General features: G+C 40.1%; 1 protein-coding gene across 8 annotated transcripts in view; it reads left to right on the forward strand.

The window, feature by feature from the left end:
* PCDH15 (protocadherin related 15) overlaps positions 1 to 17,461 on the forward strand; it is a 1,549,353-nt gene that overhangs the window by 1,192,150 nt on the left and 339,742 nt on the right. For all 8 annotated transcript variants that reach the window (XM_045040943.1, XM_045040941.1, XM_045040940.1 and 5 more), the window contains 2 exons: positions 6,799 to 7,005; positions 16,344 to 16,478. In XM_045040943.1, coding sequence (XP_044896878.1) covers positions 6,799 to 7,005; positions 16,344 to 16,478 — 342 coding nt within the window. The remainder of the gene's footprint in view (positions 1 to 6,798; positions 7,006 to 16,343; positions 16,479 to 17,461) is intronic.

Below are 17,461 nucleotides of genomic sequence, written 5' to 3' on the forward strand. Positions count from 1 at the left end.
TCAAACTCTTTGGACATCCTTTAATTCCTTAGAGTATTAAAGTTTAAATAAAGAATGTCTGTAAATTTAAGGCACTATGATTTTATAAGAAGGGTCAAAAAGCAATGAGATATACTTATTTCAATTATTAATTAGTTGATAATATCATCTTTGACCCGGGCCACACAGGCTTGCCACATCTCCCTAAGACATTTCAAAAGAAGAGTGCACGTTCACAGAAAGGAGATGTAACCTACTGTCAGTAAAGCTTTGGCCCCAACACCCTGTAGGACTCTAGTGAGCTGAGCTGGACCCTAAGGAGAACTCCCTCACACAAGCAAGCCCCCCCCAATGTTCATGTCCATCTGTTCCATCCAATTGAAATACAAAACTTTGCTTAAAGCCGACAAAGGAACAGTTACTTGCCCGTGAGGCCAGAGCAGAGTTGGGCTGAGGCCACTCTTAGTGTCACAGCTTCCTGGGAACCTAAGCGAGAGAAGACAACGTGCACAGACCTAACTGATTTGCGGGGGGCTAGTGGCTGGACAGGACCATATGATGCATTTGTTTCTGAAGGGCAGATTTCAGGGCTCCCCCCACTCAGTCTGCCTGTGTGTTTCTCAGGGCATCAAAGTGTGAGAACCAACCATATGTTAATGTCATTTGGAGCCCGGTAAGGCAGGGTAACATTAAAATAATAATTAAGGAAACAGACAAATAAGTGCAAATGAGAAAGTCTGACTGAGCCCCAGGAATCTGCCTTAACCATAACCTCATGTGATACTGAGGCATCAGAACCAGGGCTTAGGAAACAGTGTTTGAGAAACACTGAATGGAAAAGTACAAAAGGCAGAGCCTACTTCTGGAGCCCGCCTTTAACGAAACGATGTACTGGAAGAGGCAAGCGTCTGTAATGCTTAAATAGCTTTGCAGTGTTGGTTGTTCAAGCCCCTTCCTGGATCAGCCTTTATTAAACTGTACCATGTGCTCTGGAGTGGCCGTAAGTTAGTTGACTACCTTACTATAAACTAGTGGCCATAAACTAGTTTACTAGTGGTGGGAGGAGGGGAAACCTATGTGCATGTTTTGGGAGAGCAAGTTGATGGTAGTTCTTTAGTAACATTTTTATTGAAAAGTGTGCATCTCGATGAGTTTTCACAAATAGGAGCACCCATATGTACGGAAAAAAGGGTATTACAAACACCCCAGACGCCTCACCACCCTCTCCTGGTCACTGCCCCTCACACACCTGAGAACACCCACTGTATGGCTGTAACAGCATAAATTACTTTTGTCTGTTTTAAACTGTTTTTATAATTGTGTTAAAGTATCATATTTTTTTGTCAGAATCGTAGTAGTGCTATGCCCCATTCCGTTTGTTTGTTTGTTTGTTTGTTTGTTTGTTACTATGGCTAACTTCAGAGGTATCTGTTCCACAGTGACTCACTTTGCACTTGAAAAAGAATTCAATAACAACATGTTGTCTTTCTGCAGGGAAATGTTTAGACTTTTGTAAGCACTGGCTTTCAAATAAAAGTCCAAGGAATTCATGCTTGAATCTCAAGGCAGGCGTGTCTAAATGCTTCGCTCTTTGAACGTTGAAAACGAATAGCATTGTTAGTGCTAATAAATAAATTATTTGGTTGGAAACTTGAGTAAATGTATTTTAGCAATCTAAATCAATTAGGAAAAAAAGTGTTAATGAATGCAATTCCTAATCAAAGAGAGAAAGTGGAAGTATAAATTTAGCCTTCCAGTGAAATTCTCCAAAGCAAGTGCTCTTCTGGTCTGTTTGAAAGTTGCGTTTAGAGTGGGCTAAGGGATAGGGGTCTGTGAAGCCCCAGTGGCCGGGGGGGGGGGCTGTCAGGTTCACAGCGTCAGCCTCCTGTAGATGTAAAGAAGTAGCCTGTGCTCAGGTGGGAGACAGGGGTGTGAGGAGTGTCATCCTTTGTGCCCCGAAGGCTCTACGCTGGAGGAAGGTGGGTCCAGGAGGGGCACAGAGCAGGCCTAGTGAGAAGGGTGCCAGAATGGAGGCCTCGCATGAGGGAGCATGATGAGATCAGATCCTGTAGGACCAGGAGAAGTAAAAGTCGATGAAGGGCTTTGGTTGGAGAAGTGACCCAATCCCGGGGAGCCTGGGTGGCTCTGTCGGTTGAGCATTGACTCTTGATTTCAGCTCATGAACTCATAGTTGCTGAGATCAAATCCTATGTCAGGCTCTGCACTGACAGTGCGGATTCTGCTTGGGATTCTCTCTCTCTCCCTCTCTCTGCCCCCCTCCCTCTTTGTTCTCCCATGTGTGCGCGCTCTCTCTCTCTCTCTCTCTCTCTCTCTCTCAAAATAAATAAATAAACATTTAAAAAAAGAAGAGGTGACCCAATCTGGCTATTCTTTAACAAAAGCACTGGCCTCCCTTATGGGGTGTGGGCTCCTGATGAGGGGGAAGCTGACAGGTTAAATAATTAGGTAACAGTTGGTGATAGTGGCATCATCGTGGAGACGGTGAAGGAGGTGAGGAGTGGTTAGGTCCTGCTTACATTTGAAAGTTCACAGTCAATAAAATGTGCTCATGGATTAGCCTTGAGGGGTGAAAGAAGCAAGGTGGGTCCAGGGTCTGAGTATCCTGGCCGAACAGCTGGAAGAAGGGACCGCCAGGAGTCGTGAACACCCCCCAAGCAGCGGGCTTGTGAGTTGAGACCCCCCCCACCTTTGGCACAGGTTACAGGGGAAATGTTCTTCAGGCCCCAGGCACAGGTGTGCAGTGGCCATGGACACAGGGGCTCACGTGGCAGGTGAGGGCAGGAGGGCTGAGCTGGAGTGAGGACGTTGCTGAGATTTCTACGGCCATGACATTCGCAGGGACCCACCAGCCCCGGGGTGTGAGAATGAATAGGAGATGGCCAAGCCCTCTGGGGCTGGGAGAGACCAGCAAAGGACAATGGGGAGAGGTCAGGGGTACTACGAGAGGAAACCAAGAGAGAGTGTTGTGTTGAAGGGCTATTGAACAGTGTTTTCAATGCTGAAGACGGGTTCGGGGGTAAGGACAGTGTAGGAGTGTAGGAGTCCTGATGGCTTGGGCAACTGACCCTGCCAGGGGCCCCGCTCAGCAAAACCTGTGAGGAGTGAGGTCCTCACAAGTGAACATGTGCAAAGTAGGCTCCTTAGGCCCGCGAGTGGTAAGTCCTGTCTAGCAGAAAACAATTTCTTTCTTCTTCCCTAGAATGTATGTAAACGTCTTGATAATCTCTCCCATTTTCCCATTCTGCCCTCAATTGTTCTATCTCCTTGAGAGGGTTCCTATCGGAGATGGTGGGATTTGTTCACGTGCTTGCTCCCCCCACCGACAGGAAAAGTTATCCTGCTTCCTCAGTCCCCAGGTACAGGCAGCTATGCCATTATCAACACTTGCTTGTTTTAATACCGAAGATCGAGTGGTTTGTCTCTTTCAGTGTTCTGCCTGCCAAAGTAGCTGAATAGTGCATTTTATTTTATTTTTTTTATACTTCTGCTTTCTTGTCTTTTAGTTTCATTACTGAAAATGGGACTCATGCCCAGAAATTCTCCCAAAAAAACCTGGCTTTTAAATATAATATTTAACTGGTAACTACAGACTCTGTAGATATAAATACAGTTACCTAATGGGGTTAAGTGACTTTTGAAAATACCACCTTCTTGGGGCGCCTGGGTGGCCCAGCTGGTTAGGCATCCGACTTCAGCTAAGGTCATGGTCTCACGGTTCGGGAGTTCGAGCCCCGCGTCAGGGTCTATGCTGACAGCTCAGGGCCTGGAGCCTGCTTCTGATTCTTTGTCTACCCCCCCTCAGCTCTTCCCCTGCTCACACTCTGTCTCTCTCTCTCAAAATAAATAAAGATTAAAACAAATTAAAAAAAAAAGAAGAAGAACTATTAAAATACCACCTTCTTTCACCTGACCTGCTTTTTGCACTTCTCTTCTCATTGATGAGTGGTTACCGGGGATCAGAACAAGTCAGATTTTTGAGAATTCCTATTTATATTGTACAGAAGAAGGAAGGATTGGATGACAGGTTTGATGCATGGTGTCACTGAAGAGTAAAGTGTAATGGTATTAATTTGTGTTAAGTGCCATATTTTAACTCTAATTAATCTGGAGTATCTACGTTATTAATATTCTTTCCTGCCACTAATTTCTCCCATCAGTCTTACATTGGGATGTTCATTTGCATCCTCTGAATTGGAGAAAGGTGGTGAATTTCCCTGAGTAGCCTCTCATAAATCAGGAGACTGGAGTTTTGGATGCTTTCCTGCCTGGTATTTACATGTGATGTGGCCTTGAACTTAAAACTAACCTTTTTACTTCTCCATCAACACAAATGTATATGTTCTCACATTTAGAGAGGGGTATACAAAATAGGACAGAGATTAGGAATGTGGACTTTGGAGACAGATGCCTGGTTAGCACACCTGACACAATATATGACAGCCATCCAAAAATATCAGCCATATTAACAGCAAACTAATGTGAGGGTTAAAACGGGGCTTTTGCATGTTATTTTTAAAGGCATGCAGAATTTGATTGTGCCCAGAGATCTAATTTGAGTTTCATTTCCTTTTCATTGGACCACTTTGTTTTCATCATGCAAATAATACATGTTCTTCCTGGCGTCACAGCTGGCAGTAAAAATTAACAACCTATGAGCTGAATGTAAAACATAAGCTTCTTTCACTGTTATAAAATTAGGCTTTTTGTCTTCCCCTCACCATCCATAAATGGTGTGTTTGTGTGTGTTTATCGTGGGGGAGGGAATACATTATAGAGTTTGTGACTTTTCGTAGCACTGCTGGCATGCCCAGGATGTGGCATCATGGCTTTTGGAATAATTAGATGCAAAATAAAGGGAGAGAGAAAGGTCCTGCTCACAATGACTTGCGTCTATGAACTGTTCCCGCTTTAATCAGATCACAGTTGCTGGGTCAGAAGCCCGTAAGGACCAATTAGCTTCGTCCAGTGTAAAAGCGATGTTTTCTAGTCAGAGTCTGTCCCTCTCACCCTGATTGGCTGTGTCCAAAGAGCCCGCTGTGTGTCACAGAAGGAACTCCTGAAGAGCATCTGTGGCTCAGCACAAATTAATGACAGCTGCTGGACACAGAAAGAGCAGTCCATACTGATGGGGGGGGGGGGGTTGGCGCATAGGCGTATGTGTGAGAAGAATGCGTAAGTCCAGAAAAGGCTGTGCATTATTTCAGGATTGTGGTTCCCCGTGCGGATCAGGGCTCATTGAACCTTTTGTACCATGGACCACTTTGGCAATATGTTCCCCAATGAAAATATAAATGCGTACAATAAATGACATAGCATTATAAAGGAAATCTAATGTATTGAAACGGAATTCTCAAAATATTTAAAAAGAAGAAAAATACATAGTTTTTATCAGTGCTTTAAGTAACCTAATTTTGCAGTGGGTTTATTAATTACCACGATTTCAAATTAGTAATTAGCATAAATGATGTTTCAAAATAGTTCAATATTAATAATAATATGAAGTGAAAAAATATTGTGATTTTTCTTGGTTCAAAGTCACCAGTACTCCCAGACTGGTAACTGTGATCTGTTACTCACCCTCTTCATTGATGAAAATGCTAAATTATGATCAGAAGAAAGTGTACAATTATCTTCTAGAAGCTCGAGTTTCTGCCCCAGATTAAAAAATCAGAGATACCTATCTGAACCACTTGTAAATTTTCATGGCTAAAATGGTACTATTTCATCCAGGAAAGCAGTTGAGTATTTAATATAAAATATTTAACCTTCAGTTGGAGTTGATTTCAAAACACAACTATTGCAAAAGTGGGGAAAACTTATCAGTAAAAATTTATGACAAAATTTGAATCTATTTCAATAAATACATTCTATTGAATTGTGTCAAGGTTTTTCTTGACATTTGGAGGAAATTTTCTAGGAGTCAGTTGTGATGAAATCTTCCCTGAAATAACTTCTGGATTGCTGTATAATAAGGTACATTTTCTAAAAAAAAGACAAAAACAAAACCCAGAAAGTCAAGGGCTGGTGTTTCCCCCACTCACAACATGACCATGTAGTCATGAAAAGAAAATCTATTGGAAATATAAATTGTCATCAATTTTTTTAACTGAAGAGGAGAAAAGACAAGAAAACAAACATATTTCTAGTACATGAGTCTTAATTATATTTTAATAACATATGTCTAATTAAATAATATTTGGAATTCTACAGCTATTTAAAAATACTTACTTGAAATCATCTCTGTCCGTTATATGATGTCTTTGAGGACTTTCCATGGGCAAAAATGTAGCCTTAATCTATTAACTTTATATAGAAATATGAATTATTTGGGAATTGATCATTAGTGTGGAATGAGAAGACAAATAGGAAAATAAAGTAAATATAATACTTTAGGTTATGAATTTTTTTCTCTTTTACTTAAATATTTTATTAGCAATTTACCAAATGCCTTTGCTTCTCAATTTTCTGTCAACCTGTTTTTAACCACAATTTTCTCTCCTAACAACATATAATGCAGATACAATAATTCTTTATTAGCGTTTTTGGTTTGTTTTGTTTTGTTTTGTTTTTAATATATACTGAGTTTGAGGACAGGAGACCAAAAAGTTGATGAACTGTCTCTGGACTTTCTCATCCTCGTCAACTCATTCTAAGGGCCCAGTCCCTTGACTTGAAAGCATTTCTTCTTTCTGTAATGACTCCAGATCAAAAAAGAACCCTCCTATATGATGTGAAAAGCAACACGCCAAAAGCATCCAATAACAGAATTTTTTAACTTCTCAAAAAATTATTTTCTAGGCTGAACAAGACAATGGTCACCCTCTGCCAGCCTTTGCCAGTCTACATATTGAAATACTGGATGAAAACAACCAGAGTCCCTACTTCACGATGCCCAGTTATCAAGGCTACATTCTGGAATCTGCCCCAGTGGGAGCCACTATCTCTGACAGTCTGAATTTGACCACCCCTCTTAGAATTGTGGCTCTGGACAAGGACATAGAGGATGTAAGTTCAATCTGCATTTTGCTCTTGTTTTCTTAACACATCTCTTATTGTCTTTATGTCAACAGGAAATTTTACGAGGACATAGTTACATGAGCCATAGAATAGAGAACCAAGTCCGTATAAATAAGAGTCTCAGAAACGAGGATCTTAGTGTTGTAATCTAATTTCACATCAAGAATATTGTGAAAAAGAGTATGTTTGAATTCAGTGACTTTTTTTTGTTTGTTTGTTTGTTTGTTTTTCAGTTTACAGATCCTGGGTATAAGGATGGAAAGGAATGTTTCATTTATAGTTTGCTAAACCACAGGACAATCTTTTTTTTTTAATTAATATGGGTTGAAAACTGTTTCTATAATTGCTGATAGGGGAACATAATCACATTACAGAATAAATACTAGAAAAAAAAAAACAAAAACATGAAGGCAGCCCTGTGGTATGGTTTAAGGAACTTTTCCGATGCTATGTTATTAGGCAAAAACACACTTGGAGGCAGCTGACCCGCTCACACTGCCACCGGTGGCCGTGTTGATGTCAAGGCTCCGTGTGCCATGCATGCCAGTGCCCTGTGGTGGACATGCCACTGGCCACACGGGTGGTTGGCTGTCCAGGCTGGGTGGGTCAGAGTTCTTGACCTCTGCACCCCCTCTTGTGCTGAGAAGTGGGCAGCCAGTCTATACCAGGCCAGTCATAGCTTTTCCAGGAAAGGAAAATCAAAGAACCAGGGCGGGGAGGCTTTGGCATCACATATTAAAGAAATGGAAACGGATCTGAAGCCACAGTGGCCGCGTTAGCTGACATCATGGAGGAAGCCTGTCACCACAGAGAGGAAATGAGTCCTGACAAAGTCACACACAAGGGAGTGCTGTTGGGTCCTGTTGTCTTGGGTTAGAAGATGCCCAGGCCTGTACTGATCTCTGATTTTTCTTCCTTTTGTTCCGTGGTTCTGTGCCCTGCCACAGTATTTCCCCATGCATCTTTTTTATTTTTTTGAAAACATACTTTCAGTTTGAATTCTGCCCCTTCCAAAGGGAGAAAGACCTGACTCAGCCATTTCTCCCTCTTCAACAGAGCTGTTCATAAATGTCCTGCAGCCATGCTGTCTCCGATGGCAGCCACCAGCCACGCGTGCCTGTGGAGCTCTGGAAACAGGACTACACTGACAACTTAATTTAATGTTTTGTTTAATTTAACTAACTTAAATCTAAGTAGTCATCTGCCACTACTTGGGCAGCACAGCCGTAGAGTGTCCCCCAAAATCTCATTACAAGGAAGCTTCATCATCCGTCTAGTAAATGAAGAGGGAACTTTCAGATTTTTTGTCCCCTCTTTCTGGAAAAAGTTTCTAACACTTCGCAGAGGCTGTGACAACTCTGTGTGCACCCCACTTCTTTCCAGATGCCTTTCTACCTCCTGATACTTTCTCTCTCCCCTCATCCCAACCTTCCTGTGCTGCTTAGTCTCTCCTCTTTGGTCTCATCACGTTTTAACAATAACTGTCAGTGAGTTCTTAGTACCGGCCAGACAATCTAGTAAATACTTTACCTTGCGTTAATTCCCTTAAATCTCACAGCAAACATAAAAGATGCAATATCCCATATTGCAGAAGGGGAAGTTGAAGCTATTTGAAATTGATTTCTGTGATCACAGACTTAGTAAATGGTGGAGTTGGTCCTTGAGCCAAGGTCTATGGGAAGCAAAGTCCTTGATTTTAAGCACCAAACTAGAAAGCCCATGTCTACTTGATACAGTATGACTATAGTCTGACAATCATGACAGCTGATAAATGCTACAGACATTCTTCCAGAAAAGTGCATATGCGAACACCATTTCCCATCCCAATGTAGGGGGTTAGGGATCCCCTGAATGTCTTCATCTAGTGAGTCCTCACTAGAAAATTCAGAGTTACCTTAATAAGTTTTATATAGGCTAAGCTACTATATTTTGTAGGCCTAGTGATGTCCCATAGATTTTGGTATGGATTTTATTTCATTTTTAAATTGGAATGCGTAATCATATGTTAAGCAGAGACTAGTCAATTTGGAAAATTATAATAGTGTAAGTCATACCTTCATGAACACAACAGTTAGCAAAATCTGAATCCTGAAAGAAAATGCAGCTGAGAGTTTTTCCATAATTGCAAAATGTATGTGTTTGTATTTACTTGATGTATTTATATTATTGAATAGTTGCATGCTAAACTTGCTTGGGTACATTCTTACTTTCCTGGATTGTCATTCACTTTAACATTATAAATGTGAAAATGCATTCTAAGAGACTTTGTAAAGGATGATGAGACTTACAGGGTATTGGTGAGGTGGAGTTGGGGGAGCTCCTAGGTGTAAAATGTGTGGGAAACACTACCTGACATTCTACTCATAGAGTTGACCATCCCACTTAGCCTATTAAATGCTCTGTGCATTTCCAGAGCTGGGGGAGGAGTTTGGGGCAGGAGGCTTTCGTTCTTAAGAGTTTGTTCTTTGGAGTTACCCCCCAGCCCCGGCTTGTGTGACCCTTGGTCCTACTCTGTGATAGTTGAATGACTCTGTGGGCCTCGTTTTCGTGAGTCGCCCCTTTTCATTCAATCACCTGTGATGCAAACAGGTATGTGACAGGACGCCTTGGCCTGTGCTTCCCTTGGGGCTGGCAGGAAGGGCAGGGAGAGGACAGTTCCCTTAAATGCTGCCATGCACTTAGAGAAAGGCACCGTTAATATGTCTTGTAAAAACGTCAAGTAATTAAACAATGTGTATCTTGCCATTAGTTTTTTAGGCCCATCCTCTTTCCAAAATTAACTACACTGAGTGCCATTGGGTGCCTAGAAAGTGAGCAAGTATCTCTAATCTCCTAATGATGAAGATTTCTAAAATACTAAATATAGCTTCTATGTATCTATAATGTAAACAAGCCCATAGAATGTCAACATAGTTTAATCCAGTTTCCTATACCATGTGAAATATTCTCTTAAAACCCACTCCTCAGGCACTGATATAACCCTTCATCATGCCCCTCAGTCTTGAAACCCAAGAGTCTTTGGTTTTTGTTTCCTCACTGCAGCTGAAAATCTTCGTATTCTCCCTGTTTTGCCCTCTGGATATTTCATGACTGCCTTTATCTCTCATTGGAATTACCTTCTGATGTCCTTGCCCTCCTATTTTTTCTTACTCGGGTGTCTCTTACCCAGCCACCAAGAGTGATCTAGTTAAGAGGTCGGATCAGTCTACATCACAGTTCTGCCTCACACGCTTTTGAGATCAGTTTTCCCGCAGAAGAGAATGGCTGGCTATTATCTCATGCCTGAACATTCATACGGCCTCATTTCCTGAAACTTCCTCCTCACCTGTTACATTTAGCAATGGCTTGTAGTTTCCTGCGTAGCTTCTTGTCTCATTACCTTTTTTTGTGACATTTTCCATGCTTTGAAATCTTTTCTCTTTCATCACCCAAGCTGGTTTGGACAACTTCCACTCATTGTTGAGAGTTCTGCGTGGGCATCCCTCACTCACATCATGTCCAGACTCCACTTCCTCTCACCTGAGTGGGGTGTCTCTCTCATGCTATCCTTGCGACATTGTAGGCACCTTGCACCCTCTTTGAATATAAACTGAGAACAGGGCTTAGATCTCAGTCATTCTTGTATCTTGAGGATCTAACACAGTTCCCAGAACTTAGTAGTTTCTACTAATTGTTGAATGAACTTGTACATTCAGGCATGAGTAGAGGAATGAGGATATCTAACATATGATCAAAATTCTAGTGCTCTTGATTTAACTGTTTCATGATACGGCCCATTCCAGGGTTGGACAACCACTTCCTAGAAAACTCTTCATCCTATTGAGTTGAAACGAGCCTTCTCATAATTCATCTTGTATTCCATATAACTTCCATTTTCCAGCACTGAGAATAAATCCATGAGATAGTCTGTAATAGGTTTCAAGATGGATTGATGTCCTTTGGAATCACCTCTTTCCCCCACCGCCCCCAGGCCAAGGACTCTTTATTTTAAAAGCAAAATATGTTCACTACTAGATGATTTAAAGATTTGTATTAACAAAAAGAAACCTCAAGGCCCTTTCAAGGCAAGAATTTTACGGCCTGATAAATTCTCGCTGTTTTTGAGTGCCAGAATAATGCAATTACTCAGTGTATGGGCAAAGGATTTAAGAATAAAGACAGAAACACATCACCGCATTCAGGTGTTACCAAAAGAAATGGAGAAGAACAGCCAGGCATGGAAAGAGAAGTCATCACGGCAGGAGTTAGTTTCCTGAGTAGCTTCGAGAATAGGAGAACAGACTTGGATTGTCCAAAAATCAGTGTCTTCCTTCAGTTCAGTAGAAAGGAAGAGTTTTAAGAAATAGTAGCAGAGATCGGTGAGTGGAGTTATCAGCAGTGTAGATTTTGGGGTAGAAGGAATATTAACGGTCACAGTGAAACTAAAAAAAAAAGAGTAAACAAAAATATTTGTGTCAGTGTTCCTTTTCTATTGATGTATAAATGTCCACATAAAGGTACATATGTCATATAGAGAGGTAATAGGAGTCACATTCTGGGTTTTTTTTTTTTTTTAAGTGCTCTTACATCATGCTTTCAAAATAGCCCAGCAGGTAGATAGGGCAAGACACGCCCAAGGTATTTAAGAGGATGTCTGAAACCACCATGTTTTCAGTAAGCAGAGCTACTAAGAGCTGATGATTGGATTCCGGTTATAAAAAGTAAGTAAATAATGGGGAATAGTAATCAACCGAGGGTACCCATTTGGCCCGTAGGAAGGCAGCAAGTCATTTAGAATTCCATGTGGGTTCACGTCCTGCATAAAGCGTTACTGTTTTCAGAATAAAGGTGCCCTTAAAACTTAATGCAATATGGTCTTAAAGGTCCACGGTCCTGGTATGCTTTATACATATCATTATGCTGTCGTATGTATGTTATGTCAGAATATTAAGAAAAAAAATACACTGTGAAAAAAGTTATTAGTTTAAATGTGCTAGAAAACGTTGTTGCTGTTGTTTATTTGTTTTTTACTAGAGTATACTTGTAAGCCATATGTATGTCTGTGGTCATTTATGCTTACATGTTTCTATTTAATGTTTAATTTGCATATAGGTTCCTCCAGGGGGAGTTCCTGTAGGTACTAGGCATTCATTTTGTGTTTGCTCTTTTGTGAATTGCTGTGGTTCATTTCCTAGTTCTCTTTCTTTTCCGTAAAACAAGTAGACACTTCCTTCAGTATCCGTTATAAAGACATCTACAAAGACTTTATACATGTCTGTGTAGATGTTAATTTAATTTTATGTTCATCATATTATTGGTTATAGAATGAATTGTATGGAATCCAAATTTTATGTGAACTTTAGCAAAGATTGTTCAATTTTTTAATGTTTTTCAGTTTATGACAAACATTAGTAATTCATCATCGTATTTCTGAAAGACTCTAAGCTTGGGATTGAACTCTTTTGAACAAGGTTGTCTGAAGACAACTACTGTTGACCAATTCACATTGGCAGATGAGATTAATTTCTGTCATTTCCCCTTATGCTTCATAATTTACCTAAGTATGCATATGTATATATGTGCACATATACATACATTTTTGTGTTGTATGTGTATATATATATGAGGATGCATATAAACGTGTGTGTGTGTGTGTGTGTGTGTGTGTGTGTGTGTGTGTGTTTGTATGTGAGAGAGAGATACAGTATTCTGGTTCTCATTGGAAACCCCAAATTGGCTTCAAATCCAGTTGATTGTTATATTTGAATGGATTTCTTCTACATGATAAGATTTTAAATTTTACATTCACATGTTGTTTACCTTTGCATTTGTATATGTCCTTACTTTTGTCTTCAATTTTTCTGTGCTGTGAGTGAATATCAGAGTTTATTTTACCCTCCCAGAGAATAATACACAAACCAATGAAATGACACACTTATCGTGTATAGTTACTATATACTTCAGATAATATAATATTACCTTATGTCAGAGGGAAAAGGAAAATTTATTAATCAGCCTTCTGTGTACATACTGATTTTAAAAAAACTAATGTGTATTTTAAACAAATTTTTAAACACAAGGGCTGCATTAAAAGTACTGACCCTGTAGGAATAAGAAGTCAGATGGAGTGCTTGGGTGGTTCAGTGGGTTAAGCATCCGACCTCAGCTCAGGTAATGATCTCACATTTCATGGGTTCAAGCCCCATGTCAGGCTCTGTGCTAACAGCTTGGAGCCTGGAGCCTGCTTTGGATTCTGTGTCCCCCTCTCTCTCTGCCCCTCCCCCTCTCATGCTCTGTCTGTCTCTCTCAAAAATAAATGAACATTAAAAAAAAATAAGAAGTCAGAGCATTTTCTGTCCATTTTACGCTCATAATATACCACACCCGAAACTAGTATTAGCCTTAAAAATAAGTCCTAGGTATTAAGCTTTGAGTAGTAATTGGCTGCATATTTCCAAATCCGCCTTCTTCAATTCTTGGCCTCAAAGAAATATCCAGGTATTCACCATTAGCATCTAAGTACCCTATACATAGATTTTGAAGGTTACTATGGTAAGTATCCGTAAATTTCACAAGTTATAATTTAACCAGAGATTAACTGAGCAGGAAAGATTGGCATGAGCTCTAAAATGCCATTGACAGTGATAGCTTTATGTGTTATATTATCTTTTTCACAAAAAAAAAACAATCCGCAGGTCTGGAAAGTCGTATTTTAGTCTCTAGCTAGTTGCAACGGGACTTGAAGACCAGCAAATTATCAAAAAGTCTTTAATGTTTCTCGTTATCAAACGTAAGAGTCTGTTTCTGAAGTCCTGGCGGGCGTGTCATCTTGAAACAAGAAGCATTTGAAGTGAGGGTCTCGTGGCTTTCATAAACCGGGAGAATGAACGGCGTGGTCAGTGGCATGACCGGGTGGTGCGGTGTACCGTGGTGCACGGCCCAGCACTCACCGCAGTCCCGCACCATCACCACACCTGACATAACAAAGAAAATGCTCACAACATGTGGTGAGTCTCTGAAGGCATTATACCCAACAAATTTACCAACAGAGACTCCAGGGGGAAGGAAGAAAGAAATTGGGAGAACATTAGTTATGAGGAAAGTAGAGAAGGACTGAGGGATCTGAACAAAGGGAAAGAAGCAAATATTTGCTCTATTAGGTCACGGGGCAGAGCTTGCTCAGCTCGGATTACTGGCCACGTAGAGGTTTGAGTATAGGATGCTGCATTGCTCAACATCACTGTTGGGACACTCGGAGAACAGGAAAAAATACATGAATTTAACAGCCTAGTGATTTTACCCTGGTTGGTAATTGCTGTTAATTGAAACTGCCTTTTAACTTTCTCGATCACTTAAAAATAACCATCAAATTTTATTGAAATTGACTTTAAAGTACACACACAGTAAGAAGGGACCTCAAAATATGGCTTAAAATATGTTGAATTTATATGCATTTTATCATCTATTTTTTAAAATAATTTAACTTTTTATTAACTAATATGTTTGATTAATCAACCCCCCCCCACCACCACTTGCTAGCCATGCTGAGCATATGGGGTCGTGATGCTGACACGAAAACTGAGGTTCCTGTTTGAAAGTATCCATGTAAAGCCTCTGACTTTTCACGTCTCTGAACAATTTTGATTATTTTATAATAAAGAGATCAATGGAAATTATTGTCTATCGTATTCATTTTTTTTATTGTTGTAGGATCAATAAATGTAGCATACTGGACTTGTATCAAAATCTTCCATAGAAGACTTTAAGTCTTCTATGGACCTAGAAGCTGCAATGATATAGCTAAGTGATATCTCAAAAACCTAAGGTGATATCACAAATACAGAACTGTGTGAGGTTCAAATGAAACCATTCATTTCAAAGTTATTCAGAATATGTACATACAGAAGCTTTAACAAGATGTATAGATTTCAGCATCTGTGGGTTGCATCAGGACCACCTTTTAATATAGCAGTACAGATATCAACTTTCTCAATTTCACATAAAAATGTTTAAAATGTGAGTGCTAATTTTTTAAGTCAAATTTAACATGTCTTTAACAATTTTTAAGTCTATGCCCTCAGCCCCCGATTTCAGACGTAGAAAAGGAATCTATGATATTAAATTGCATTTCACACTATGCTATGCATACCATGTGTTGGGCGCTTTTTTGAATACAGTTGACACACAGAGCTACATTAGTTTCAGGTGCACAACACAGGGATTTGACTTCTGTCTGCATTATGTCATGCCCACCACACGAGTACCCGCCATCTGTCACCACACGATGACACTGTTACGGTACCACTGACTGTATTCCCTGTGTGGTGACGTTCATCCCCACGACTTATTCCTTCCATAACTGGATGCCTGTATCTCCCGATCTCCCTTTTCCGTCACTGCATAATTTTTAAAGTTGCCCAAATCTATAAAAATGCCTTACCTCCCTGTGCATCTCTGTTGCTGTTGTTGTCATAGCCTTATCAGAAGCCGTCCGTCCCAAATACCCCTCTTTCCTTTGGTGCACTTGCCCTCTGACTCCACTATGCAGACACCAATGCACACCTCCCCACTTCGTGTCCTTGTTCTTTCTTGAAAATGCAGAGATGGATGTCTTCTCATTTAGGGACGTCCATAGACTGTGAAGGGTTTCCCCTGCTTAGTGAATGTTCTCTGTTTTGAACTTTTGCAATCACTTCTCTATGTACATATCATGTTTCTGGGCTCTTTTATCAGACACACGCACCCAACTCATACCCCTTCAATCTGATTATCAGAAATTTTTAAATTAAAATGAACATTATGTTTCCCCTTGGAGAATCTTTACAGCATTAAAATATGAAAGAACGAGCATGATATTTATAGGTAATGAATTATACATAACCAGTCTTATTTCTATTTTACATTAAACATGAGAACAGAATAGTAATATGCATGCGGGTGCTTTGTTACCACAAATCAAGTAGTTGTACAATCCTACAGCTAAACTTTGGGGCTCCAATTTTCTTCTCTTGCATTTACTTCTTATTCCTTGAGCTCAGTGAAGTTCTGGAGAATATTGATATCATAAACCAATAAGAACATATTCAATTGGATTATCTATCTTATTTATTTCCTTTTTTTACATTAATAATACTTACAGTTATTCCACTATGTTGTTTTCCACAAAGTGAGTCTTTGTCTTTGCATAATTCAGCTCAGTGATGAGTAAATGTCTAGTAAACCCTATCTTTTCTTTGGAAATTCTTTTGACACTCATGGATGGTTTTGTAACAGATTTGTCAAATTAATTTACAGTTCATGAACTAATAGCTGCATTGTTTATTCAACTTTTTTTTGTTTTCTCAAAGACGAAAGACCCAGAGCTTCACCTTTTTCTCAACGATTACACCTCAGTCTTCACTGTCACACAGACCGGTATCACTCGCTACCTCACCCTACTTCAACCAGTGGACCGAGAAGAACAGCAAACTTACACTTTTTCGGTAAAAAGATTTATTATTTATGTGTGTTCACATACGTGTAATGGAAAGTGATGTCTGTTTAAAACTGGAGAGGTCCGTGGGGCGCCTGGGTGGCTCAGTCGTTTAAGCGTCCGACTTCAGCTCAGGTCACGATCTTGTGGTCCATGAGTTCGAGCCCCGCATCGGGCTCTGTGCTGATGGCTCAGAGCCTGGAGACTGTTTCAAGTTCTGTGTCTCCCTCTCTCTCTGCCCCTCCCCCATTCATGCTCTGTCCCTCTCTGTCTCAAAAATAAATAAACGTTAAAACTGAAGAGGTCTGTGACTTAGGGAAAAAATGCAGTATTTTCAAGTAACTGAGGATTGAGACTATCAGTAGTAAAATTCTTTACATGTGTTTCTCTTTTTTCTGTTTATAAGTTTGTACATCTATGTTATCATTATTTACCAAAAAAAAAAGGAAAATAATTTTCAAGACGAAAACAGGAAAATGAGACTTTCATTCTTCACCATGCACTTATAATTGACTTAAATTGAGGTAGTATAAACTAGAATCCACAAGTAAAAAATTATTTCCTAACCCTTACTTTATTTTAATTTATTTTATGGTTTTTGTTATTACATTTTATATTTTGACATAGGGTTAGGCCAGTGGTTCTCCACTGGGATGATCCCTGCACCCCCAACCCCTGTCCCACCCCCCACCCCCCTGCCGAGCCCTGGGAACATTTGGCAATGTCTGCAAGACAGTTTTGGTCATCACTACTGGATCTACTGGCATCAGGTAGGTAGAGCCCAAGAATGCCGATATGCATCTTGTAACACACAGGACCGCCTTCCCTCTCTCCAACAGGGAATTATCTGATGGAGGAAGCCTGGTTCAGGTTAGTTAAGAAAAAAAATGGTGAGGGGAGATTATTAAAGCTGTATATATATAATAGAATATATACATTATATTCTATATTCTATGTTCTATATATTCTATGTATTCTGTATTCTGTTACACA

This window comes from Felis catus, chromosome D2 (genome assembly GCF_018350175.1).
Source record: "Felis catus isolate Fca126 chromosome D2, F.catus_Fca126_mat1.0, whole genome shotgun sequence".
Taxonomy (NCBI): Eukaryota; Metazoa; Chordata; class Mammalia; order Carnivora; family Felidae; genus Felis; species Felis catus.